The sequence below is a fragment of the Helicoverpa zea genome, chromosome 10, assembly GCF_022581195.2.
Source record: "Helicoverpa zea isolate HzStark_Cry1AcR chromosome 10, ilHelZeax1.1, whole genome shotgun sequence".
In the NCBI taxonomy this organism is placed as follows: domain Eukaryota; kingdom Metazoa; phylum Arthropoda; class Insecta; order Lepidoptera; family Noctuidae; genus Helicoverpa; species Helicoverpa zea.
In genome coordinates this window covers 12,570,816-12,593,119 of record NC_061461.1, presented here as the reverse complement: position 1 = coordinate 12,593,119, position 22,304 = coordinate 12,570,816, and the positions used below count along the sequence as shown (strand labels likewise).

General features: G+C 38.5%; 1 protein-coding gene across 6 annotated transcripts in view; it reads right to left on the bottom strand.

Moving 5' to 3' along the window:
• The window catches only part of LOC124633845 (liprin-alpha-1), a 139,136-nt gene that overhangs the window by 16,590 nt on the left and 100,242 nt on the right, over positions 1–22,304 (bottom strand). For 3 of the 6 annotated variants that reach the window (XM_047169205.1, XM_047169203.1, XM_047169207.1), the window contains exons 2-14: positions 11,431–11,532; positions 9,184–9,348; positions 8,643–8,717; positions 7,712–7,810; positions 6,510–6,584; positions 4,302–4,469; positions 3,864–3,983; positions 3,313–3,450; positions 2,333–2,502; positions 1,981–2,137; positions 1,253–1,372; positions 802–885; positions 338–496 (exon numbers count right to left, since the gene is read on the bottom strand). In XM_047169205.1, coding sequence (XP_047025161.1) covers positions 338–496; positions 802–885; positions 1,253–1,372; positions 1,981–2,137; positions 2,333–2,502; positions 3,313–3,450; positions 3,864–3,983; positions 4,302–4,469; positions 6,510–6,584; positions 7,712–7,810; positions 8,643–8,717; positions 9,184–9,348; positions 11,431–11,532 — 1,632 coding nt within the window. The remainder of the gene's footprint in view (positions 1–337; positions 497–801; positions 886–1,252; positions 1,373–1,980; positions 2,138–2,332; positions 2,503–3,312; positions 3,451–3,863; positions 3,984–4,301; positions 4,470–6,509; positions 6,585–7,711; positions 7,811–8,642; positions 8,718–9,183; positions 9,349–11,430; positions 11,533–22,304) is intronic. The other 3 variants (XM_047169204.1, XM_047169206.1, XM_047169208.1) reach the window with 3 other exon arrangements.

Genomic DNA, 22,304 nt, shown 5'->3' with positions numbered 1-22,304 from the left:
TTTTTTAACCTCATCTACCCCCACCCGTACATTTTAAAAGTTTACCTTTTTTCATATGAAGTTTTTTTTTTCAGTTTTCCAATCAAACATTCAAAATGGCAATTATGAGCCATATAGGGCCTATCACACAATAAACTCCCGCTGCTATTGAGAACTTGCAATAGGACTATAGGATTCCTCACCAAACTTGACGTTGAATTACAACTACCATCCTAAGATATCTGAAAGTAGAATCTGAAAGGATTTCGTAATAATCCCAGCCGATCACTTTCTACATTTCGTTCTCGTATATTTTCCCTTTCTCACGACGAAAATATAGTTCCAAGTTCCAACTCACCCTAGACTCGAGCTCCTCAGCCCTGGCTTCCGTGGTCTGCTTCTCCTCCTGTATGAGGCGGATCTCGGTGTTGATGGCATCGAGCTGTTCCTGCAGCATGAGAGCTAGTGCCGCGGCGTCCGTGTGACCGCCTTCTACACCACCGTCTGATTCTTCGTTCTGGGGAGAAATGTTAGGTTATAGTGGGGGTAAGGAATTCGTTTTATTATATGGAGCAAGATTTACAAAATAATTTGAGATTTTAAACTGGTTTCCATTCAATAAATTCAAATACAGAAGTTGTATCTCACAAAAGCGGGTGAGCCATTCATCAAATTTTTAATCCAGCAAGGAAGTTTTTTTTGACAGACGACGGATAAATTAAATTGACTTCTTTTTTCTCTTTTAACTATCACTATTTTCAATATGAATGATTTATTTAAGAATACGAGTATTATGTACCGGTGAGGTGACTTTGTACTGACCTCAGCGTCGCTGGAGACGTCGAAGGGCTGCTGCACGTTGGCCAGCACGTGCGCCTGCTGCAGCTTCTCCCACGAGCCGTCCAACTGAGAACACGTTATTAATGTTAACTGTTATGACGATACTATAATTTAGTGATCGCTCAAGTGGTAGCAGAGTTAAAGTAGTGGGTATTGTGTGGCCACTACTCCTTTTTGTGACGTATGTGTACTCTTATGTAGCGTTAATTGCTCTTTATTAACTCAATACAATTATGAAGGTCGAAAAAGTAATTAAAAATTAAGGCCTGCTGAACCTATGTATATAGGCGGTCATTATTATTTCTTGTTTTATGATGTTACGTGTAATATGCACAACGGCGTTATTATCTGTAGCTTTTAAACTTTTTATAATACAGGAAGGGCTGATGTGATTTGTCTGGAAACTTGTGGGAATATATAATTGGGATTGTACCTTGGGCTGGAAGAGCGTGGCTGGCGGCTGCGGCTGCGCGGCGGGCGACAGCGAGCGGGTCAGCGCGTCCGTCTGCTGGATGTTGAACGCGATCTCCTGCTCCAGCATCTGGCGCTTCAGCTATACAACGAACACAAATTATTGAGACATTCATTTTAAAAAACTAACTTAATAGTGACATCTCAACCATGTTGTATAAACTAAGGCCGCAAATGTGGAACGGTCGGCGGTTGTTTCACACGTGACGCGAGCATTATCGATCGGGCTCGACGTGAACACAAATCAACGTAACAGGACGCTTGCTCACGCGCACCTAGCGATCACTAGCAGCCTGCGGAATGCACGCTGTGTGGGGTGTCGCGAGGTTTAGCGCATCTAAACTTACACGTTTAATTAACCAAGTAATTAAAGTATAAGTCGTACCACAAAAACTATTAAACGTCTGTTGAACACTTGTCTAAAAAAATGGCAGATTAAGACGTTGAAATAAGGTCCGGTCTTTTGCAACCACACTTTTTAGACAAGTGTTCAACACAACAAGTGTGTTGTGTGTTAAGTTTTTGTAGAAAGGCTGTTAATGTCTCTACTAAACTTAGTGATGTGCTTGCATACACAACGTATGCTGATCTGAGTCTCCTATTACACATCACTTTCTCATTCATATTGTCATCCTGTTTATGTAACGTCTGTATAGTAAACCAATGGTTTAAATGGTAATAAGGGCATACCTGTTCAGTCTCCATGCGCCACTTGGCCAGCTCCTTGAGTATGTCCTGCTTGTCGCTGAGCAGCTCGTCGGCGTACTTGCGCGTCTTGTCCAGCTCCTGCGTCAGCGCGTTCTTCTCGTCCAGCGCGTGCATGCGCTCTTTGAGGTGCACTTGTAACCTGAGGGAGGAAGGGGTTATAAGTATTATAAGTAAATAAAGACTATTTTTGGCATATCTATCGGTTATTTTGCGATTAGAGATTGAATTTCGGCATTAACTTAATATCAATGATGACAAATTTTAATCTTTGATCTCAAAAGAACAGTTAAAAGAGTTATAAAAATGCACAATAAATGAAGAATCGTCGAAATACCTGTCGTTGGACTCGGAGAGCAGCTTGTCGACGGTGGCGGAGAGGCGCGTGTTGTGCTCCTCGTTCATGCGCAGGCGCTGGTTGAGGCGCATGAGCTCGGCGTTCTTCTCCTCCACGCTCGCCTCCAGCCGCTGGATGCGGTCCTCCGCAGACCCGTGACGCTCCTGCGCCTAAGCGAAGAATATGATACTTAGTTCCAAATTCAATGACACTTATTTCCATTACGAAAAACAGGCCATAATATTCAAGGATCATTGACCAACACGCTTGGCCATTGGAAGCATTATAAAAACACGTTTGGAGCTAGTTAAATCTAGGTTTCATCATCATATCGAACTCAGCTGCCATTTATATTTTTTCCAACTCGTATGTCCAAGATAGGAGACACAAAAAGATTTCCGGGCATGTTAATGTCTACTCATATTTATGTTTCTATCCCGTAACCTCATCAAAATATTACTTGAACCAAACTTTCCACCAAATCCAAAAAATACAGACACAAAACTACAAATTAGAATACTCCATAACATTAGGTAAAGTCAGGTTAACAAGTTAGTCAACACACAAAAGGCAACTACAACGAAATGGTCAGAAATACATCGCTTGGGATCATTCCATTCGAATAGATATTATTATGTCATAGGACTAGAATGGGCATGGAATGAGAGAAGCGTTAAGCACGATTTTATTTATTAGTCACTGCAACAGAAATATTAAATTATTTACAGTTAAAATAATTCATTAAAAATTACATTTTTAGTTGCAATTTTGGGAATTAAACAGTCTGCATAAGCTTCTGTTAATTTTACCAGATTACTATATATTTTATACATTATTATACATATATCTCTGAAGCTAGATCATCATATATATTTTCATATATATTTTATACATTATATCTCTGAAGCTAGAAGTATATATCCAGCAGTTAAGACTGATAGTAAATACCCCATCTACAAATATAAAAAATGTTCACCTACCCCTAATCTTACCTGGCTGAGGGCTTCCATCCTCGCCTTGAGCTGTTCCTCCATTTCTGGCAACGAGGACATCTGAGCCAGTTTCTGTGTGGACAACTCCAACTTCTCTTCAATGGCTGCAATCTTCTCCTCTTGCAACTGCAATGCGAATGACGTGGCATGGTCTATGAACTGTGCAGGCTACTAGAAGCGGCTATTCCGAAGTTAGTTTGTTAGTCACATAACCCTGGTCTTAAGGAACTACGGGATTCATCAAACCTTTACCAATTAGTTCAACAACTAAATTTCAACCTTCGTACTGTACAATCTACGTAATGTTAACTACGAGGAAATGAAAGTTAAATATTTGCCTTTTTGGAAACCATTCAATCCATGATCCAGGGTCTAATTGGAGATACAATTAAGGTAATATGTTTCTGAAACAAATAACCATGTGAAGAAGTGTTTGTTGCTACGTGTGTGGGTCCCCTAGATAGGTCCTAACTCTTCAGTACGAAGGAGCTAGGTCCTGGTTGTGTGTGTGTGTGTGTGTTATGAGATGTTCTCCTCACCTTAAGTTGTGCCTGTTTGTGGTTGAGCTCCTGTTCGAGTTTCTCGTTGAGGTCGTGTAGGGAGGTAGACTCGCGCTGCGCGTTCAGGTAACGTTTCTCTAATGTCGTGATGCGCTCCTCCTGTAAATAATTTTAAAGTGTTTTTACATAGATTTAAGTCTGTCTTATTTAAGCGATCTTTATCATTTTTGGAAGGATCCATCTCGCCCAGCGTCTGCAATACCTACTGCATTTTTAGCTAGCTAAAAAGCGGCAGGTGTTTTTTATTATTGCTAGTCCAAGCTGGTATCGTCTTATTTACTTCGATGGTCTTCTGCTAAATCTCAACCTATACTTCTTAGAGTCGCCTGTAAATGTGTGTGTGGTACAGTCGAGGACCTACGTTAAGATCTTTCTTCTCTTTTACTGCAGCTTAACCCTGAAATATCTTCCACTAACCTGATCCTCCTTCTGCGCCACGTTCTCCCTAAGGTCTCGCTGCAGCTTGACGCACTCGTCCTGCTTCTTGGCGAGCTCCTTCTCTCCCTTGGCGAGGCGCTCCTCCAGCTCCGACACCTTGTTGTTCAGCTCGGCCACGCGTCGCTGCCACGAGCTTAGCTCTGCTGACTGTGCCGGGAGTTATGTGTTAGTTTGGTGTTTAAAGAAAATATATTTTCCAAAGTCTCCTTAGTTTGGGGGTGGCAATGGTTAGATATTTTGTCATTGATGTGATTTACAAAATATGAATAATCTCTTTTTCTTTTAACAGGTATTTTAGTGAAGGTAAGAAAGTGGCTGTATTTCAATCGATAGTCATTATCAAAAGGGACACAGTGGTTATCAAACCACTTCAAGATTCGCTAATAGAGAGACATTCTAATTTCGTTTGATGATATACTTACCATTAAAGTAAACCTTCACACTTTGGCCAACCTACACCATGCATCGCTCTTTTACTAACTACAACGACCGAAGTCTTCAATACAAATCAAGCGATGGACGTACTTGGCTCCCATAAGTCGGCCATTGTGTGAGGGTGTTAAAAATACTGTTACCATAGAGTTTCCCAACTACTGTGATGATAACATCACCGGTGATGGATAGTGTTAGTGTCAATGATGTGGATGTCTATGGTCCTATGGTATTAGACTTGTACAGTGATGTCAGTGGTTATTCTATGGGTAGCATGCTTCTAGGGAGCTTGTGGTTACCTTGAGCAATGTTTCTAAAGGATATATGCGTTGTAAGGGTTAGATTGCTCAAGTTTGGTCTTATGATATTTGAACCTTTTGTCAAACCTGTTTCATAGTTAGTTAGTATGCATTTTGGCACAAGCATTTGAGCAGATATAAGCGGTATATTTAATATTGTTATAGTTTCGGCCACGAGGCAGCTTCATAGGCCATGCGTATCCGTGCTTGCATAATGTAGGGCTAGCTGAACCCATAATGTAGGGTTCTAATAAATTAGTATACCTGATGTCATGCAGAGCTTTTACAGCAGATTTTGAGCCTTATTTTAATGTTGGTTTTTAAAGGTGATACTGTAATTGCAATTAAAGCTCTGTAACATATTCAGTTTTGACAAATGGCCGCACTAAATAACTGCTATAATTTATTTACAAAATGAAACTAAACTAACATACATTATACCTATATTTTACAGGTTTCTGTCCATTGCATCGCAATGCTTCCATAGAGTAAATTTTCTCAGAAACTACAATTTTTGAAAAATAATTCTTGTTTTTCTATTGAAACAAACGTGGTATACTCGTATATAGGTAAATAAATATTTGATTTGAATGTGGTAGTGTGACGAAAAAATTCTACATTTTTAAATAAAACCTTCAAAGTGCGATGCAATGGCCAAAACATTAACATTCTATGCTTTCCACTACATTGATTAATTCTAGAGGTTAATATGTTATGCAGTAGAATCTAAATACATTCGGTTAGCATATACATTGGTAAGTGGTCGATCATATGCGTTAGTACGATGTATGCGTTACAGATGGCGACACGATCGTGCAATGGCGACCAGACCTCGGTGTTAGGGGTCCGTTAGTACGATAAGGTGGAAGAGAGGGGCAGGCTCCAATGACTTATTTCGTCGTATAATACATTTTATAAGTATTATTTACTCTTAAAGGGTCTTCTAAAATATAGGTATTAAATTGGACTGTCTATGATATTCTTATAGCATATTTATATTATTGCTTATCAGCAAAAAGTATGTTATTTACAATTTATCATTTCCTTTGATTTCCATCTTGTCTCGCTTTAAACGGAATAGGATAATACGGGAAAAACTCATATATTTTTTTTCTTGGAGTCAAAATGACGGTTCCTTTCAACCCGAGAAGGGATTTGACAAGGGCAGACAAAGTTAATGAGAGATACATAGCCCTCGTTTTAGGGTCAGGGTCGGCTTTGATGAAAAATTACTGATTCGGAAGATAAAGAATTCATAATTTTGGTCTGAATAACAAAAAATAATTTCCATTTTTTTCCATCTGAAATGTTTATTTATGAATTTATTTCTCTTTTGTTTTGTAATTTTCCCTTTCAAGCCTTTTCCCCGGTATTTAGTGGAGAAGTTTTGCCATGGAGCCGTGCCCCCTCACCACCAGATCCTGAGTACTGCGAGATGCGTCAGCATGTATCTAACCTGCTTGGCGATCGTATTTTGGAGCTCACTGATTTTCCTTGTCGTCTCCGATTCGCCGTTTACATTATTTGGATCCTGGGTCGTCCATCGAAAAACAAACATAAATGTAAACTAAACGCTATTTAGTTTTTGTTTGTTTAAAGCGGTTTTTTTTCTAGATATGTTTTACTGAATTCATAATTTGGAAACGACACAAACCAACAACATTAATCCTACAAAGAAACCGTATTTTTGTATTTTCGTTGTTAAAAATTATGAACACAGTAAAACATAGTTAATCAAAAAGAAAATACACACAACATACCTTTTCTGATGTAAAACATAATAAGACAACATTACTCAAGCGTAAAAAAGTTGTTCATATCAGAATAGGTATGTAAATAATTTAGCACAATCACCATCCACTAAGGCTGCGAACATATCAACGGCATTGAAAAATCTAGAACTTTCGAATATTTAGACAACAGTAGAATATTATTTAAGTGACACTACGAGCTTGGGCGTGACGTATTTACTAAACTAAAAAAAAATAGTCCACTAAATCATCGCTCTCTCCGACGGAGTTGTCAACTAATGCAGTCTAGACTAAATTTAAAAGTTTATTCCAAATAGACCTATCACAAGTTCTTAAGAAACGTCAAAAGCAAGGTCCTGAGGATTGGGTCTTATCGAGAAGAACCGGCAGGAAAGTCTTGTTTTAGTTATCTGTTACGAAAGCCGGAAAAAAATGAAAACTTATTTAAAAACATTGTAGCCTTTGATAAATTCGCAGCCTAAGCATCTAAAGGGATTAAGAACACATATTCTTCTGAGTGTGTCTCTTATTTATTTCTGTTAGTGTCATGTACTGTGTGTATGTCAACATTTTACAGTTTTACAATTTATTTATTATTCTGTGCTGTCTTCCCCGTGGGTTTTGTTAAGGATTGTCTATGATTACCGATCTCTTTTCAGGCGGAGCATATACTGTAACACGTAGACTGTTACGTGAACAAAGTTTCTTTTTCAATTTATTAAAATTAACATAACTTTAACTTACATTTCAATTTGGAAAAAAAATAGATCTTTTAAAAAATGACCTATTCTTCAAATTAATATTTTTTCATTTTAAGTAATGCACAGACATCCATTCTATCTAAGACAATCCCGACAGTGCAGCGTATGTACGTATAATTTGAGCCTGTACCCCAGTGTGTCCATACCTTAGTAGTTTGTTGTTCCCCGTTCTGTTCGGGCGAGCCGGTGGGCACGGTGCCGTTCTCCTTCGGCTTGTCGTCTTGTGATGATTTGTATTGCTGTAACTGAGGTTAAAATTGCATGTTATTTAAGGGATCTATAATGTGTTAACGAGTATCTTAGCAGAAAATCGAAAGTTATATCTCTGTATACAATAATGTTACCGAAACTTTAAATTACGTTGCATAATAGTCAATACACAATGTTTTAAGTTAAATTCGTCGTTGGATGCTAGTAATATTGAACAATAGACTTATGTGGTACCGAGTTTTTTACTCATGTTGGGCCGTGAAGACGGAGATGTGTTACTAGTTATCCAATGAGTAACTTAGTACCCTCAAGATGCGGACGAAATCACGACCGAAATCATTCATCAATAACTTAACCAAACGAAAGTCTACCAAATCACAGATGTTCATGGTACAGACGTGTAATGATGTTCATACAACACTATCATCCGTCACTGTTTCCCTCTAGATGCATGTATCATGAATGTCTGATGCACATGACTGCAGGTCAGTTCGTTAGCAGCTAATCAGACTGTATTGACAGTCCCTCGGACAATAATGTAACGACATTTGATAGATAGTAGGTACCAGTTGTTAGGATAACTAGACTCCCAGTGCTATTTCTAATGTTAAGCAGGTTTCTTCGTTAATTTTCAAATACGTCCCCAGCAAAAACTTGAGAGAATTGTTTTTTCTTTAATTCTGAAGTATGTAAATGCATTTTTTGCATAGCTGAACTTCAATGTGTTTCTGTAAAAGTTAGCTATAAGAGATGGCTCTTTGCAATAAGACCGCCATCAGTCGCAAGTTTCTCAGTTGTACTCTTTCGTAACTCCATAATGATTTCAGACCTTATTACTATAGCATAAAGTATAAAATTCCAACTTACTTCTTCCTTAGTGAGAGCTAGTTCTTCTTCGAGAGCGGTATTCCTCTCCAACGCCACACGTAGCCGCTCCCGCACCTGTAACACGTATCAATACATTTCATTACTTTTATTCATATTCCTAGTTTTATTTGAACAAATATTCACAGGCGAAAACTTTGGCTATTGCCGGCGAAATTGGGAGTAATATCTTATTTGCGTACGTGAGAATTGTACGCAAGTTTTCTTGTTATTGATAGAAGAATTGTGAAATTATGCTATGAATCACCTTCAGTTTTAGGTCATTACAGACTCTTTGAACCATATGGTCATAGTCGACAGATTGTCAGCTGTTTAATGACACAGAAACCCACAAAGTCAGTCTATTGCAGTGTACTGCTATAGAGACAAGTTTCCCACAGTACAATACCCGCTCCTCAATAAAGGAAAAGTGGACCATTCAACAATTGTCCTCAGCGATTAGGTTCATTGAGGGCCCCTCAAACATATCAAACCCCCGTAATACTCCGACTTAGTGAAATCCAGCTACTTAAGCAAGTATTACCTTTTCGTCTAAAGCCTTGTGATGTTCGAAGAGGCTCTTGAGCGCCTTCAGGACCTCGACTTCTGAGGAGACGCCGGACTGCGCGGCTGCTTGTCGCTTCACTACTGTCATGCGCAAGGAGCGCTCGTGTCTTGATACTAGGCATTCTAGGTGCTCTAGCAATAACTGTGGACATTAATGTTTAAATTAACGTAAGTAATACATAATATTGTTAAATGAAATTAAGTATGTGAAGTGGCAAAGTTGATTTCGCATAAATTCTTGTTTCATTCATCATATAGGTTATTGCAGTTATAAATAATGTCGGTTCTGCAATAGAACTGCATGCAATTGATTCATAAGAGATGATTTATGAACGTGTTAGGATAATTAAAAGCCAGTTTAACATTTAAGAGGCGTATAGCTATTTTCCAATCTTGGATAATTACAAAACTGCAAACATATAGGTGCTCGTATACAAAAACAAGGACGAAACTAAGCGTGCCGATTTCGACACACTTTGACCGAGGAGGCCGGGTCAACGACACTAGACGAGATAAAGAGATTAGTGGCTGATCGTAGCTTACTCGCCTCTCAAAACTGGGATGGTCCTTAGAGATAAACAACAAACGATACTTAGGTGAATTCTCCAAAACCAGATACGCAGAAGAGAGGTGTGATTGAAGCTCGGTCAAGGGTAAGAAGTATTATAATGACAGCACAAGAATCAAGTACCATTATAAAGTGTGTATAATATTCTGTGTAAGTACTTTAAAATATAAGATGTCCATAATCTTGATATCGAAAGCCAATACCGACTCATCGTATTCAAAACTGATTGAGCAATTTAGAACATTCAATTCAAAACAACTTCAGATTCAACCAAGGCTTTTGACACAATTCACCCCAAAGATTTTAGTGTAGAATACTAAAAGGGATCACACGATAAGCGCTAATCTAGTTAGCGCATCAAATTCAATCAAGTGCTGAAAGCCCGAGAGACCTAGGCCCCGGCGGTCTACAAGCGGAACGTCGTGAATAATTCAACGTCTTTCAGCGAATAGCATCGACACCTTTTATATGGGCCACTAATAGAGGAAGCTATTTTAATGTCATATATCAGGATAATATAAAATCGATAATGCTGCGTTATTACAGGAGATATTGTTTTTTATAACATGTTATTGGGGATAAAGATTCTTAAAGATTTCACGTGATAAAGCAGACAAAACTTTTATAGAGTTGCTGAATCATAGATTGTGTATGTCAGCTTGAAAATTTTAGAAGCAAGTGGAAAGTGGATGTTGAAGTACTCATAAAAGATGTCTTATGAGCACTTTCTCACTGTGTGAGTACAATTGCAATTTTGTTTATTCAATCTGCAGATGGTGACAGCTTCAATAACCCCGAATATTCCCAAAAGGTTTTAGATCTCCAAAATTGGACGTCATCAATGACTAACCCCATTAAAATCTTCTCAAAATTAAATTAAATAAGCGGGTGACATTGCTTTTGTCTAGTTCATTATATGAGTAACAATGGCCGACCTTTTATCATGAGCAGTGTGCCTGTCCTGCCATCTACGAGTATATGCGGGCTGAGTTAATGAACGCCACCGAAAATATAGTTGGCATTCTTTTAAAATACTGTATTATTTAAGTAGCAAAAGAGTTGCCTGCTTATCTATTGTAATAATGCAGTCATATTTACCTGAGGCAATTGGAAAAGCCAGAGGTACACTTAGTTGTGAACTTGAGTTGAATTTGTTGTTTTAAATGCTTAGCTTAATTTACCATATATTCTCAAGCAGATATATACGGAGACAAGATTAGATTCACATCTTTATCTTTCCGAAAAAAAAAAAAAAATTACCACGGGCACGGTTTTAGTATAAGAAAAGTGAAACCCAACTCCTAATATTAAAACGTGAGATTCGCTCAACCAAACTGCAGAGCGTCGAAAAGCTGCAGAAATATTTTCTTCAACAAAATACTCGTAGAATACTCGTAGAAGTGAAAATTGTATTAAGATGTGAGATTGGTTGAAGAGGGTCCACGAGTGCACTACATTTGGCTGGGTGAGCGTTGTAACGGGTTCTCGCCTCTTTAAAGTTATTTGCGTGATGTGCACTCCGTTCGGACCAGGGAACAACTGTGTCGGTGTCAGCTTTATTCAATCTGGGTTTAATGTTGTATAAAGTCAGCATTGGTTTCTTGAACTTTCAATGTTGTTAATAAACTCTTAATTATTATTGAGTGTATAACTTACCCTGGTATTGTTTCTCTCTGCTTTGAGCTCTGAAATCTCCTCTTCCCTTTCGAGGAGTTGTTCTCTGGCCTGATTGAGCTCTTTTGTGAGTGTTGCGAATTCCTGCAGACAAAGGAAAATAATTGCTTTAGAAAATTATGTAATAGCTTTCCGTAGACCTCGCTTTCAACTGAGTATAAGGTCTGCCTCGTTGGTCTAGCTGTCGCTAGTGCGGCTGCTAAGCACGAGGTCTCGGGTTCGATTCCCGAGTCGGGCCGAAATCGCTTTGTGGGTTTTAGAAGACTTTCACAAAGCAGCCCGGAGCCTGGAAGCTGGTGATTGATACACCCGTGCATCGAGAGCACGTAAATGTCGGTCCTGCGCCTGATCTCTCTCCGGTCGTGTCGGATTACCGTCCCATCGGGCTATGAGAGTTAAGGAATAGTGAGTGCACCTGTGTCTGCGCAAATGCTCGTGCACTATAATATGTCCTGCGTAGTTGGCTAATCTCCTTACATGAGAACAGCCGCCGTAGCCGATAATCGGCTAGGAGGACATCATCATCATCAGTATAAGGTTTTAAGGTAAATCTAATGGCAGGTGTACTGTCGCAAACTGCGCTTAAAAATTGCAGCATAAGTAAAAGAAAACGCACTTTTTGAACAGTTATATTACTTCAATACTTATAGGAAATGGTAGAAGCAAGTTGTTTGAAATCAGTTAATCTGAGTGTAGGTAAGAAGATTTGAGTCCAGGCGAGATAGTTCAGGTGCACCTCAAAGTTTAAACCTCTCGAGGGAGAACGGGGTCGCGCAACTGACACGGAACAAATCCAGCGTCCAACAGGATGAAGTTATCTTTGTAACGGCAAAATAAAGCAAACAATAATATTTGTTCAACCGGAGATATTTGTACGTGAGATGCATCGTGAGATAGTAGGAAGTTAACATTGTCAAATCTCACTAGCTAGTTTCAAAACAGTCTGTCTATATTGAAGGATTTTATGCCATAGATTACGAAAGTAACCCTCGAACAATCCACCGGCAAATTCATCGTCCCAAAATTAAATGTCTGCTATAAAATAAATTAATTCCAGAGCTTTTAGCGTAGTCCTTGAAATAGATTCAGGACACTCGTATTCATTTTCACGTATTCACGTTTTGTTAATGCAATCGGATTATGTTAGCTAGTGGATAGTGGGTGCATATGAGTATCAGGATCGTTTAGTACTCTTCGTCGGTTTATTGGCCTTCTAGCAAAATTTTTGCTTGAGGTCATCGTGCTTCCATATATTTAATTTAGCACATAATTTAACTGCAAGGAGCAAAGGCTAGCTTTTAGCAGTGGACATAAACTTGGCAAATGGATCCCGCATATTCTAGCGGCTAATTAACTACCTCCCTTGTATCTCCATGAATTATAAAGCCACAGCCAGTCCTTAATATTTTAATAATGGTGGTTAACTATACGGTGAAATACAGCGTGTAGTTAGTAATATAGTGGCGGTTAGTTCCTGGCAGTTTCATAATAGTTGATTAAATCTTAAGGTCTTAGCTGCGAGCAATTTCCACAAAAGCAATTGCGTTTGAAATTGCTAATGGAAATCTGTTATACGCATTCCTACAATCTGACGTTGTATGCTAAGGTTTAGTCTAGAATAAAAAAAATCATTATCTCAGACGAGTCAATATCCATCTGAAACCTGTATGCGAAGTACAAAGACTGCTGAAACAAGGAGTTTTTGTCACCGCCTCTTTACAGCTCCCTAATACCTCATTGGAAGACAGTGTGCTGCAATCTTAATGCCCACAAACAGTGCATTTCCAAGATCACAGTACACCGTGGCATGCTTTACTGGCTGCACGTCTCACTTTTATAGTCGGCCTGCAATGTACAACGTTGTAAAATATTCTATATCGCTTTCCGTATGTTCCTAATACATGTTAGAGAGTAGTTTATGTCCTGGCAACAAGGCTGTCTAGGTAGAATAACATTGTTTTTCTATGCAGATTAAAGTACGTTTGAAATTGTATAAAGAACAGTTAACACCCTACTACCGTTACGGCTAATTATCTGTAGCAGATAAACAGAGTAATAAGTAAGCCAAGCATAAAACGTACCTACTATGAAAAACTGCCTGTACGTCAATAATTCTTCACCAGCGAAAAAATATGCGCCTATATTTAGTTTTCAATCTTCATAAACCTATAAAATAGGCGCCTCGAGACTTACGACAGGAAAAGCATCTTTGTACGCGAACAAATAAGCTACATGTATCTTATTCCCACATCCACTTCAGTATTCACGAAGTAACCTAATCAGCGAAGCCTTTGACTCCTTTTAACCGGATCAAACTTGTTATCAGCGGATCTTACGTGCAGAGTTATGTTCCTCCAATAAATCGATCAGGCTCCACACTTGAGGCTGTAAATTAAGGAGGATATCGCAAAGCCTTCCGACTGCAGTCACGACGATAGATAATGCTGGAACGCCGTGGCCGGGGAAAGGTATTTCGTGTAGTCATATTTCGTATTAGCGTTTACAATTGAGAATTATTATGGGCTGTTTGAGAGTAAACACTTGCGTGAGGATTTAAACCTTCTTCGGTTACTCTTTCCTGTTTCAAAGTTTTGATAAATTGTAAAAAGAGCTTACAAGAGATTATTTGTTGGTTCATAATTTAGAGGTGCTCTCGACTTGTTTGTTGGTAATTAATTGTTGGTAAAAGCCTTTTCATGTAGACAATTAATGAAGCTATTGTATTGTGCCGACACGCCAGAGCCAGGCATTTAATATGTGTATTAACGGTGAGTAGATCAAAAGATGAAACCACGTTGCACTATCTATACTTTATCTTCAGTTCAACACACATTTAGTAATTTAACAACTTCTATTTTAAAAAAAAGGCGTTACTTCCAACCTAGAGCGTAATATTTTTCTATATTTTTGATCTTCATGACAATTGCCGAATTCATACACCCGTTCGCTTAAAGAGCAATAGAGCCTATCCCAGCCAATAAATAAGGTAGTACGATATCGGCGCTTCATTGGACCAATTCTGCTTATCCTATTTCCAGTATTAGTGCACAGTGGGCGGGCCCCATCCCAAACCACCCGGTGTCATCGTCCACGGCGCACTTTGCACCCCGCGGTGTGCCAAATGAAAATAACCTATGACGAAGGTACACTTTGTGTGATTCATGAAATATTTCATGTCCATTCATCGTAGTGAGACAGACCACAGTTGTCCCATGTATGAATCTACAAATTAATTAGTCAAGTAGTGACCTGTAACGATGTATGAGAGCCAACGACACAGTTTGCTAAAATGAATCACAAATATTAACAGGTTGAATAAACTACTAGACAAGTTTGTTTAAGAATCGATTTCTATCATTCCAATTAGAATTAATAGGCAATAAAACATTGGCGATACGCCCTTTTATCCTTTCAGCACTAGTTGTTCTTCTGATCTACCCGTGTTTATTGAGAGCGTTGTATTGACAGGCTCACAGATCTATCGAGTTGTTTATTCGCTTTCATTTGTCTGTCGTCCTTGTCATGCGGCTGCGGATGGTGAACAATGCTTATTTATCGTTTGAATCGATGATTTTCTCTTCAACACTGTTCCTAGGTGTTTTATGATCGTTAAAGGAGATAGTATTACTGCAGTTGTTAAATTTCATATCGACTTTATACTAAGCATCCACTATTTCTTCTTATCGAACGCATTAGGACTCAGTGAACTAAGTAAGCGATACAGTTTCAATGGTATCTCTTGGAAGTGGGTACAATTGAAAATTCTAGCCGTGTCTGGGCAGAAAACTCGTGTCTGGCATGTTGCCAGTAACACCTGAAACACATGTCTGAGGGTAGCGATAAGCTGCCGCTGCCAACGATATTGTAATCTTTGGGTGATGTAACAGGTTTGAGCTGACACTGCAATTTGTATTCTAATCTTATGGACAGGTTAAATATTATGTCCGTCATATCCAATACCTATATGTGGTATCTTTACGAAATATGACCGTAGTAGCTTTTACAGGTCATATTGGTAGTCGGTAATTTCATACACTGTTTTATTCTTTTTGCAATCCATCATCGAATATTACCGACAGATTGGATGATGTATAGCCGAAAATAAAAGCCTTTATCATACGCCCTTTGTAGTAGTCAGGTAAAAGTATGTAAAACTTGACAAGTGACGTGATTAAGCAGTCGCCCTTGTTTTGTCAGGGTCAGATCCACGTGGTGACCCATGGCCCAGTGAAGCCGGTGGAATTTCATTAGCAGATCATCGTGTAGAGCATGGCAGCCAGTAATTAAGCAGCTAACATGAATAGTTTGCATGTCATTAGATATAATAGATGGGATGACATGTTATCCTTGAAACAATACTTTGAGACTTTCTTCTAGTTCCAAGTCAACTTCAAGGATTGTAGTTTGTACGCTCTAATCATCACTGTGACTTTTTCCTTCTAATATTCATAGATCAAACAAAGCTGCGTTAGTATTTTTTCCACTACAGACGAAACGATAACTGTGACTCTTACCACGAAAAGCCACGAAACTATTCATCCAGCAATACAAAGCAATTTGCAACTGCCATCCGAACCAGCTCGACAAATCCAAACAGTCACAACAAAAAGGGCACAAAACAGCTCCGCTCAATGTTCCAGAAGCTTCGAACATTTATAATTACACACTTTCCACCTCCCAAGGCTCATTCACACATTTCCCGCATAAGTTCAATTTCCTTTTACAAACATAACGTGCCAGTTGTTACAATTAGCGCCGGCTAGTTTCAACCGAATCAATTTCCGGCGATACGGACAAAAAATATATATTAAACATGACACTCGACACAGCGGTGTTCCGGAATGTTCGAGACCATTCGAGAACGTTCGGGATCGGTTTTTACGGCTTTGAAACGGGATGAGCGAGATGATGACGCTGTACATTGCGACTGTGTATTTTGTCAGCTCATAGCGGTTTCGATTGTGGTCCGTTAAATTATATTTGGTGATAAGCTCAGGAAATGGTTTTTCAATAAACTGTTTTGAGGTTTTCGGGTGGAACAAAATTGTGGGTTTAGGATGATTGTTTCTGATGCGGGTGTGAATGACAGGGTAGCTAGTTCATATTTTGCATTTGTTTGCTTTATGAAGCTTAGATCATCTATGTTTTACCAAATTGTACTTTTAGAAAATTTATTTTCACTCTTTACTTAATGGCCTTTTAAAGAACTTAATTGCCAATTCTAGAGCACCCAGTGAAGCGTAAAATCTGTCTGAATATATAATAGGTTATTTAGCGCCGGGCCGTAATCTATTCTTGGCTATTCAGTCTGTCCACAGTTCCACAGGCAATCGGATTTGTTACCAGATTGCCTCGATCGCTGAATTAAATAGCAGTCGACAATGGGTTTCGTTAAAAATATTTTTATTTTTAGCTATCATGTAAATTGGATGCGGTAATTGGATTTGATCGAAAGGTATTGATGCAGAGGCTTTTGATGCAGTTGAATTAGAGTCAAAGATGAATTGACTTATATACTTAACTTACAAATACACGACATAAATCTAGGTTTTAAATAAATTCAATACGAGATATCAAGATAAGACCTCAATAAGCAAACCAAACTTAACATAAAGGCAAACTTCTCCCAACTCATGACAAATAACGTCTATTCTCCATAACTCGGCTTCCAAATGAAAAAGTTCAAAGTGAAAGACAAATCTGGAGGCGCGTCACATGACGGCTAAGTGTAAAGAATAACGCACAAGTATAAAGTATAAACTAGGTTGTGCAAAGAAAGTGTGTGGAAGTTGTTAGCGGTAGTTGGGAGCAAGTATTGTCTGTCGACGCGGCCGGCAAATTGAATCAAATCCGTACGGTGGCTGGTGGTCTGATGCCTATGAAGGTGTATTACGTAATGGTTTATGCACTATGTTCCTTTACAGCACTGTTTCATTTCATGTCTATTAATTTTGATTTAATTTTTATATTAGAGGTAAAAAATAATTGAATAAAATACCTCAAAATAAATTCTTTTGTGGGTTTTCATAATGATAAATTCACATTTCACCCTCATCGGATATAATTTGTCACTCTTATGCAATTGGATATTTAAATGCAATTGGACAGCAATATAATTTCAATTACACCACAAATATCCGAAAAAGGGGCCAAATTGAAATTGAGCTAACACGTACGCTAATGGATTCGCTTAAATTAAGTTTTTCTCGGTGTATACTCATTCTGATTAACATAAAAGTAAAGCGCTGAGCGACTTTCTGGAGGAAATTAATTCGCATTTAGTACAAAGACCTTTCACAGCACACACGCGTTCTGAGACGACCTAATTACTTTTACCGTGTAATTATACACTTACAAGTTACGTGAGAACGTTTAATACTTTATTGTTAACCTTTTACCAAGTATTTAAGACTTTAATATTTATTTTACGCGTTTGAAGGCTCCTCAAAAGCTCCTGTTTACCGCCGGAGAAAGCCACACAGCGCTTTTGCAGTTTCGTAGAGCATGAATTTCTTGGAACCAAAATAACCACGTAATATTGTAAGGTATTTATTCAGCACATACGAGCACTACTTAAGTAGACGAAATATTATAGACAGATGAAATAAAAAGTCATAAAAATCATCTTTTGCTTTCAATAATGATTTCAAGAGAAGGCACCCTTTGAAAGCTTCAAATGTAAGTAATCAAACCAGTTCTTTTCATCAATGTTATTACGGGGATTGTGTTAGAAACAAAGTTCCTGTAAAAAGTGCCATATTACCTGTAACAGCGCAGTATGCACGCGGCACGCGCAAACGGCGCCATTCTTGCGCGCGCAGGGCGTGCCGAGCCACGCGCACGCGCCGCCGCCGCGCTTCATCGCGCGCGACCATCCCTCGCGCGCGTTCAATACGCGCTTATGTCTTGTACACGCATTTTTGTATTACAACTGCACTTTGATTCTTGAGTCACTTTATTTAAGAAAGTTTCATAGCTTATTTGTACTTTTATGTTAGGTGAAGAAGGTATATTCTGCAATTTTCAAACCTGACCATGTATTACATACTCCGATAAAAGACAAGATTATTATTAACTAGTTTAGTAATCTCTCCGTATCTCATTCAAAATGTACACAGCTTTGTTTGTAAGATCATTTAATACTTCCGAAATGTTCATAAGACGATTCAAACAGAATGTTTGTTGTCGAGTTCACTTGTCTAGTAAATCAGGTGCCGAGTGCAAGATACCGCATCCTTGGCTTACTGAAGTTGCTGTACATCGCTTTAGGTATGAAGATCATTTATCAAAATTGTCCAAATTGATATACCCAAAGCTAGTAACTACATAATTTTGTGGAGTATGAAAAAACAAATGGTTACGCATATCTTCCTTGATTGACAGTTGATTACCAAAAGACCCGGGGTATATTACCCGAAACCGAAATGGAATTTCCCTTCACGCCACAACTGACAAATCGCCTTAACCCCGACATGTATCTATCAGCTTTCACTTTAACCCCACCGTGCAGCGTGCAGAGCGTCGTAAACCACGCCAATTACCGCAGCCCCGCCGGGCCCCCTGTGGGCCCCACTGGGCCCCAAACGACCACCACAGCCAGGAACAGACTGCAGTATTAATGAGATATGTCAAAATTGTTCCTTGCTGTTTGCCGATTGTTGAGAGGGCAATTTTGGAGGTAGATAAATTGTTCAAAACGTTTGTACCGAAATCATAAAGATATGGAGAGTCAAATAATGAAAATAGATGAAACTGTTATGAATTTAAATAAGGAAGTCATCAAATTAAACAGAAACCATTTTTCATAATTACAAAACTCTGGAGGACCTCTTGGTCTTTAAGTGTTTTCATTCTAATTCTTGCCCTCAATAACATGTTATTTTTCAGTATTCCGTCTGTTTTTACGGGGGCACTTCACTTTGTCACTCCTGAGACTGAGCACTCCCCTAAACCATCATTCATGAATATTCCGCCTTCACTTAAAGAGAATAAAAATAAGCAATCTTTATTACTTAGTAGACGTTTTGTCTTCAGAAAAATGGAGCAATAATCCCCTTGTACCTGATACGTTTATAATGGAAGCTGGTTTAATCGGCGAGGCAACAAAAACAATAAGGAATGGATACATATTGCAGGTCCGGTGCAATACGGGGGATTTACAGCCGCGTCAAAGCGTTTGCGGACGACGACGCGACGTACCATGTGTGTTCATAGGATTTAGAAGATTGCTAAGTTATTAATTGGCAACGGATAAATATGGCTTACCGACTTTTTCATTTTGTTTGAGTATGTCGTCGGTTTCAAATGAAAGCGACAAAGTTTCAAAACAGGTTGGTATTACAAATATGAACAAATATTTAGAGAAGAAACTATTCGACATTGACATTATTGTTTATCATGGATCATGGTCCTAAAAAAGGTATGCCAATTTTGTTCCGATTGACAATAAGCTGACTGGGAAAAAGATTAGTTGGCTTTAAAAAGGTTCTCTTTTTATTTTAACAATACAACACTTGGACTTTCTCACATCAGATTTTTACTATTACAATTACATATTCGAGGGAATAACTTAGTGTGAAAATATTGGCGTGGTGCCCTTATGTATGGAAATGATAACATAGTTTTCAATATTTCACATAGATTTCTAAACAGTCCCGATATCATAAACAGCAATATGTATTCATATTCACCGTTAACAACAAACTGCAGTACATCGCACGGCTTTATTATTCCGCTTGTCTGTCTGTCTTGCCAACCGCCGCCGCAGTGGAGGTTGCAACTTTTGTGAGCGCTCGCATCGGCTGCGAGTCTGAGGTTTGTTTCAAATGTTACGTCCCTTGTCTATTTCGATGTTTCACTCCAGCTTTGTGGGAGAATATAATGTCTTGTTGTGTAACTCTACACCTCAAGATGAGATCCAGTTTAACATGAGTGCATAATTAGTAGAGTTGCAAGTTTAATTATTTGTGTTTGTGTGCTCGCTTTAATTATTATAATGAGGAATCAGATAAGGCAAAAGCAAATAGTCCTTTTGAATATGAGATCATCAACCTAAATCTTGATTTAAATAAAGTATCATGTAGATGAGGCTTTAGAATTATTAAAAAAACTTTTTTACAAAAAAATTAAACCGACTTCCCAAAACACTAAAAAGCAAAAAAAAAACTATTTTTAGGTGCATCGGCCTAGAATTCGGTGTCTAATGGATGTTACTAAGTTAATTTTGCCACCGACTTCTAGGCCGATGCACCTAAAAATAGTTTTTTTTTTGCTTTTTAGTGTTTTGGGAAGTCGGTTTAATTTTTTTGTAAAAAAGTTTTTTATTTAAAGCTTTTCAGTGATACGTATAGTTGTCACTATCCATACAAGTGGTAAGTTCTCATCAATACAAAGAATATAAGTCCAAATACGAGGTATTTTACATATTCAGTTGTCGAGTTCCCTCGACTTTCTCTGGTCTCCATCATCAGGTCAGCTTCAAACCTTCACTGTTGCAAAGGTCTTGTCAATACAAATAATTTAAGCCCAAACACGAGGTAGTTTACATATTCAGTTGTCGAGTTCCCTCGACCCTCTCTGGTTTCCATCATCAGATCAGCTCCAAATCTTCACTGTTGAATAGTGCTTTTAGGCGTACACCTGAGTGTCAAGTTTTTACCCTATGTATGCCTACAACTTTCGAAGGTTGCCCTCGATTTCTCAGGGTTTCCATCATCAGATCCTGACCTGATGACTATGGGACCAACTGGCAGCTATTCCGAGTCGAACAAAAAAAGAATCACGTAAATCGGTCCATAAACCTCGGAGTAATCGATGTACATACATAGAAAAAAAAAAAATATATATATATATACCGGCCGAATTGATAACCTCCTCCTTTTTGGGAAGTCGGTTAAAAAATAAAAAATACAGGATATTAATTCGATCGTATCTAGGCATACATGAAAGAGATTAATCTATACGCCACTTTGTATCAAGCCTTTGACAGTCAAGCGAGGATAATTCTCAGCATGAAATAAAACGATGATTAAAATATACGAGAGAGACGGATCAGAAATTTAATAATATGGAACTAGATCCTGAAGGCTGGATGGAAATGACAACAGTTTGGAGAGTGCTTTTAAAAGTAACTGGATACCTCGCCATCGAGACATGCCGCGGTAGTGTGTACCGAGTGAAGAGTGTCGGGATGTTCGGAGTGGTCGAGATGTTGGAGTAGCCGTGATGGATAATAAGTGCCGAGTGAAATGCTATAGCACCTGCGTGGATGTTGACATATCTATTCTTAATATGTCTGAGTTGTAGTGGTGAGCTATTGCGTGATAAAAGTAGGGGAAAAGTTACATTCTCGTTGAGTGAGAAATTGGTGGTGTCAGAGGTAATTTAATAACCTAAAACACACGTAGAAAAAGTAAGTGCATGAAAATAGTGCTAGCCGGAGTAATACTGCTGTAAATCTCTCCATTATATTACTTCACACATAATGTTTAATGCTGTTTATGTTCCCAAAAAACCTGATGTAAATCAGCCGGGGAACACAATAATTAAGAGTTACAACGGCAGGGAGTCCCAATGTTCCCTTTTTATAATAACGTTGCTAAATGCCGAACACGAGCGCACGCTCGGCACGTATGGCACGAATTTACAAAACAACGAAATCTCTTGTCTGACACAGGAAGATGGGTTCGCGTTTAATGAGAAGTATGTATGCTATTGTGGGAGACTTCAAAAAAGGATTTGGACCCATCGTTTGTTGCTTATGTTTGCGAATGGAGTATCTTTGATGAAAATGAAGATGCTACCTCATAATATCCGTCATAATATGACGAAGGCGGACGTCTTTGAAAGGAGAAATT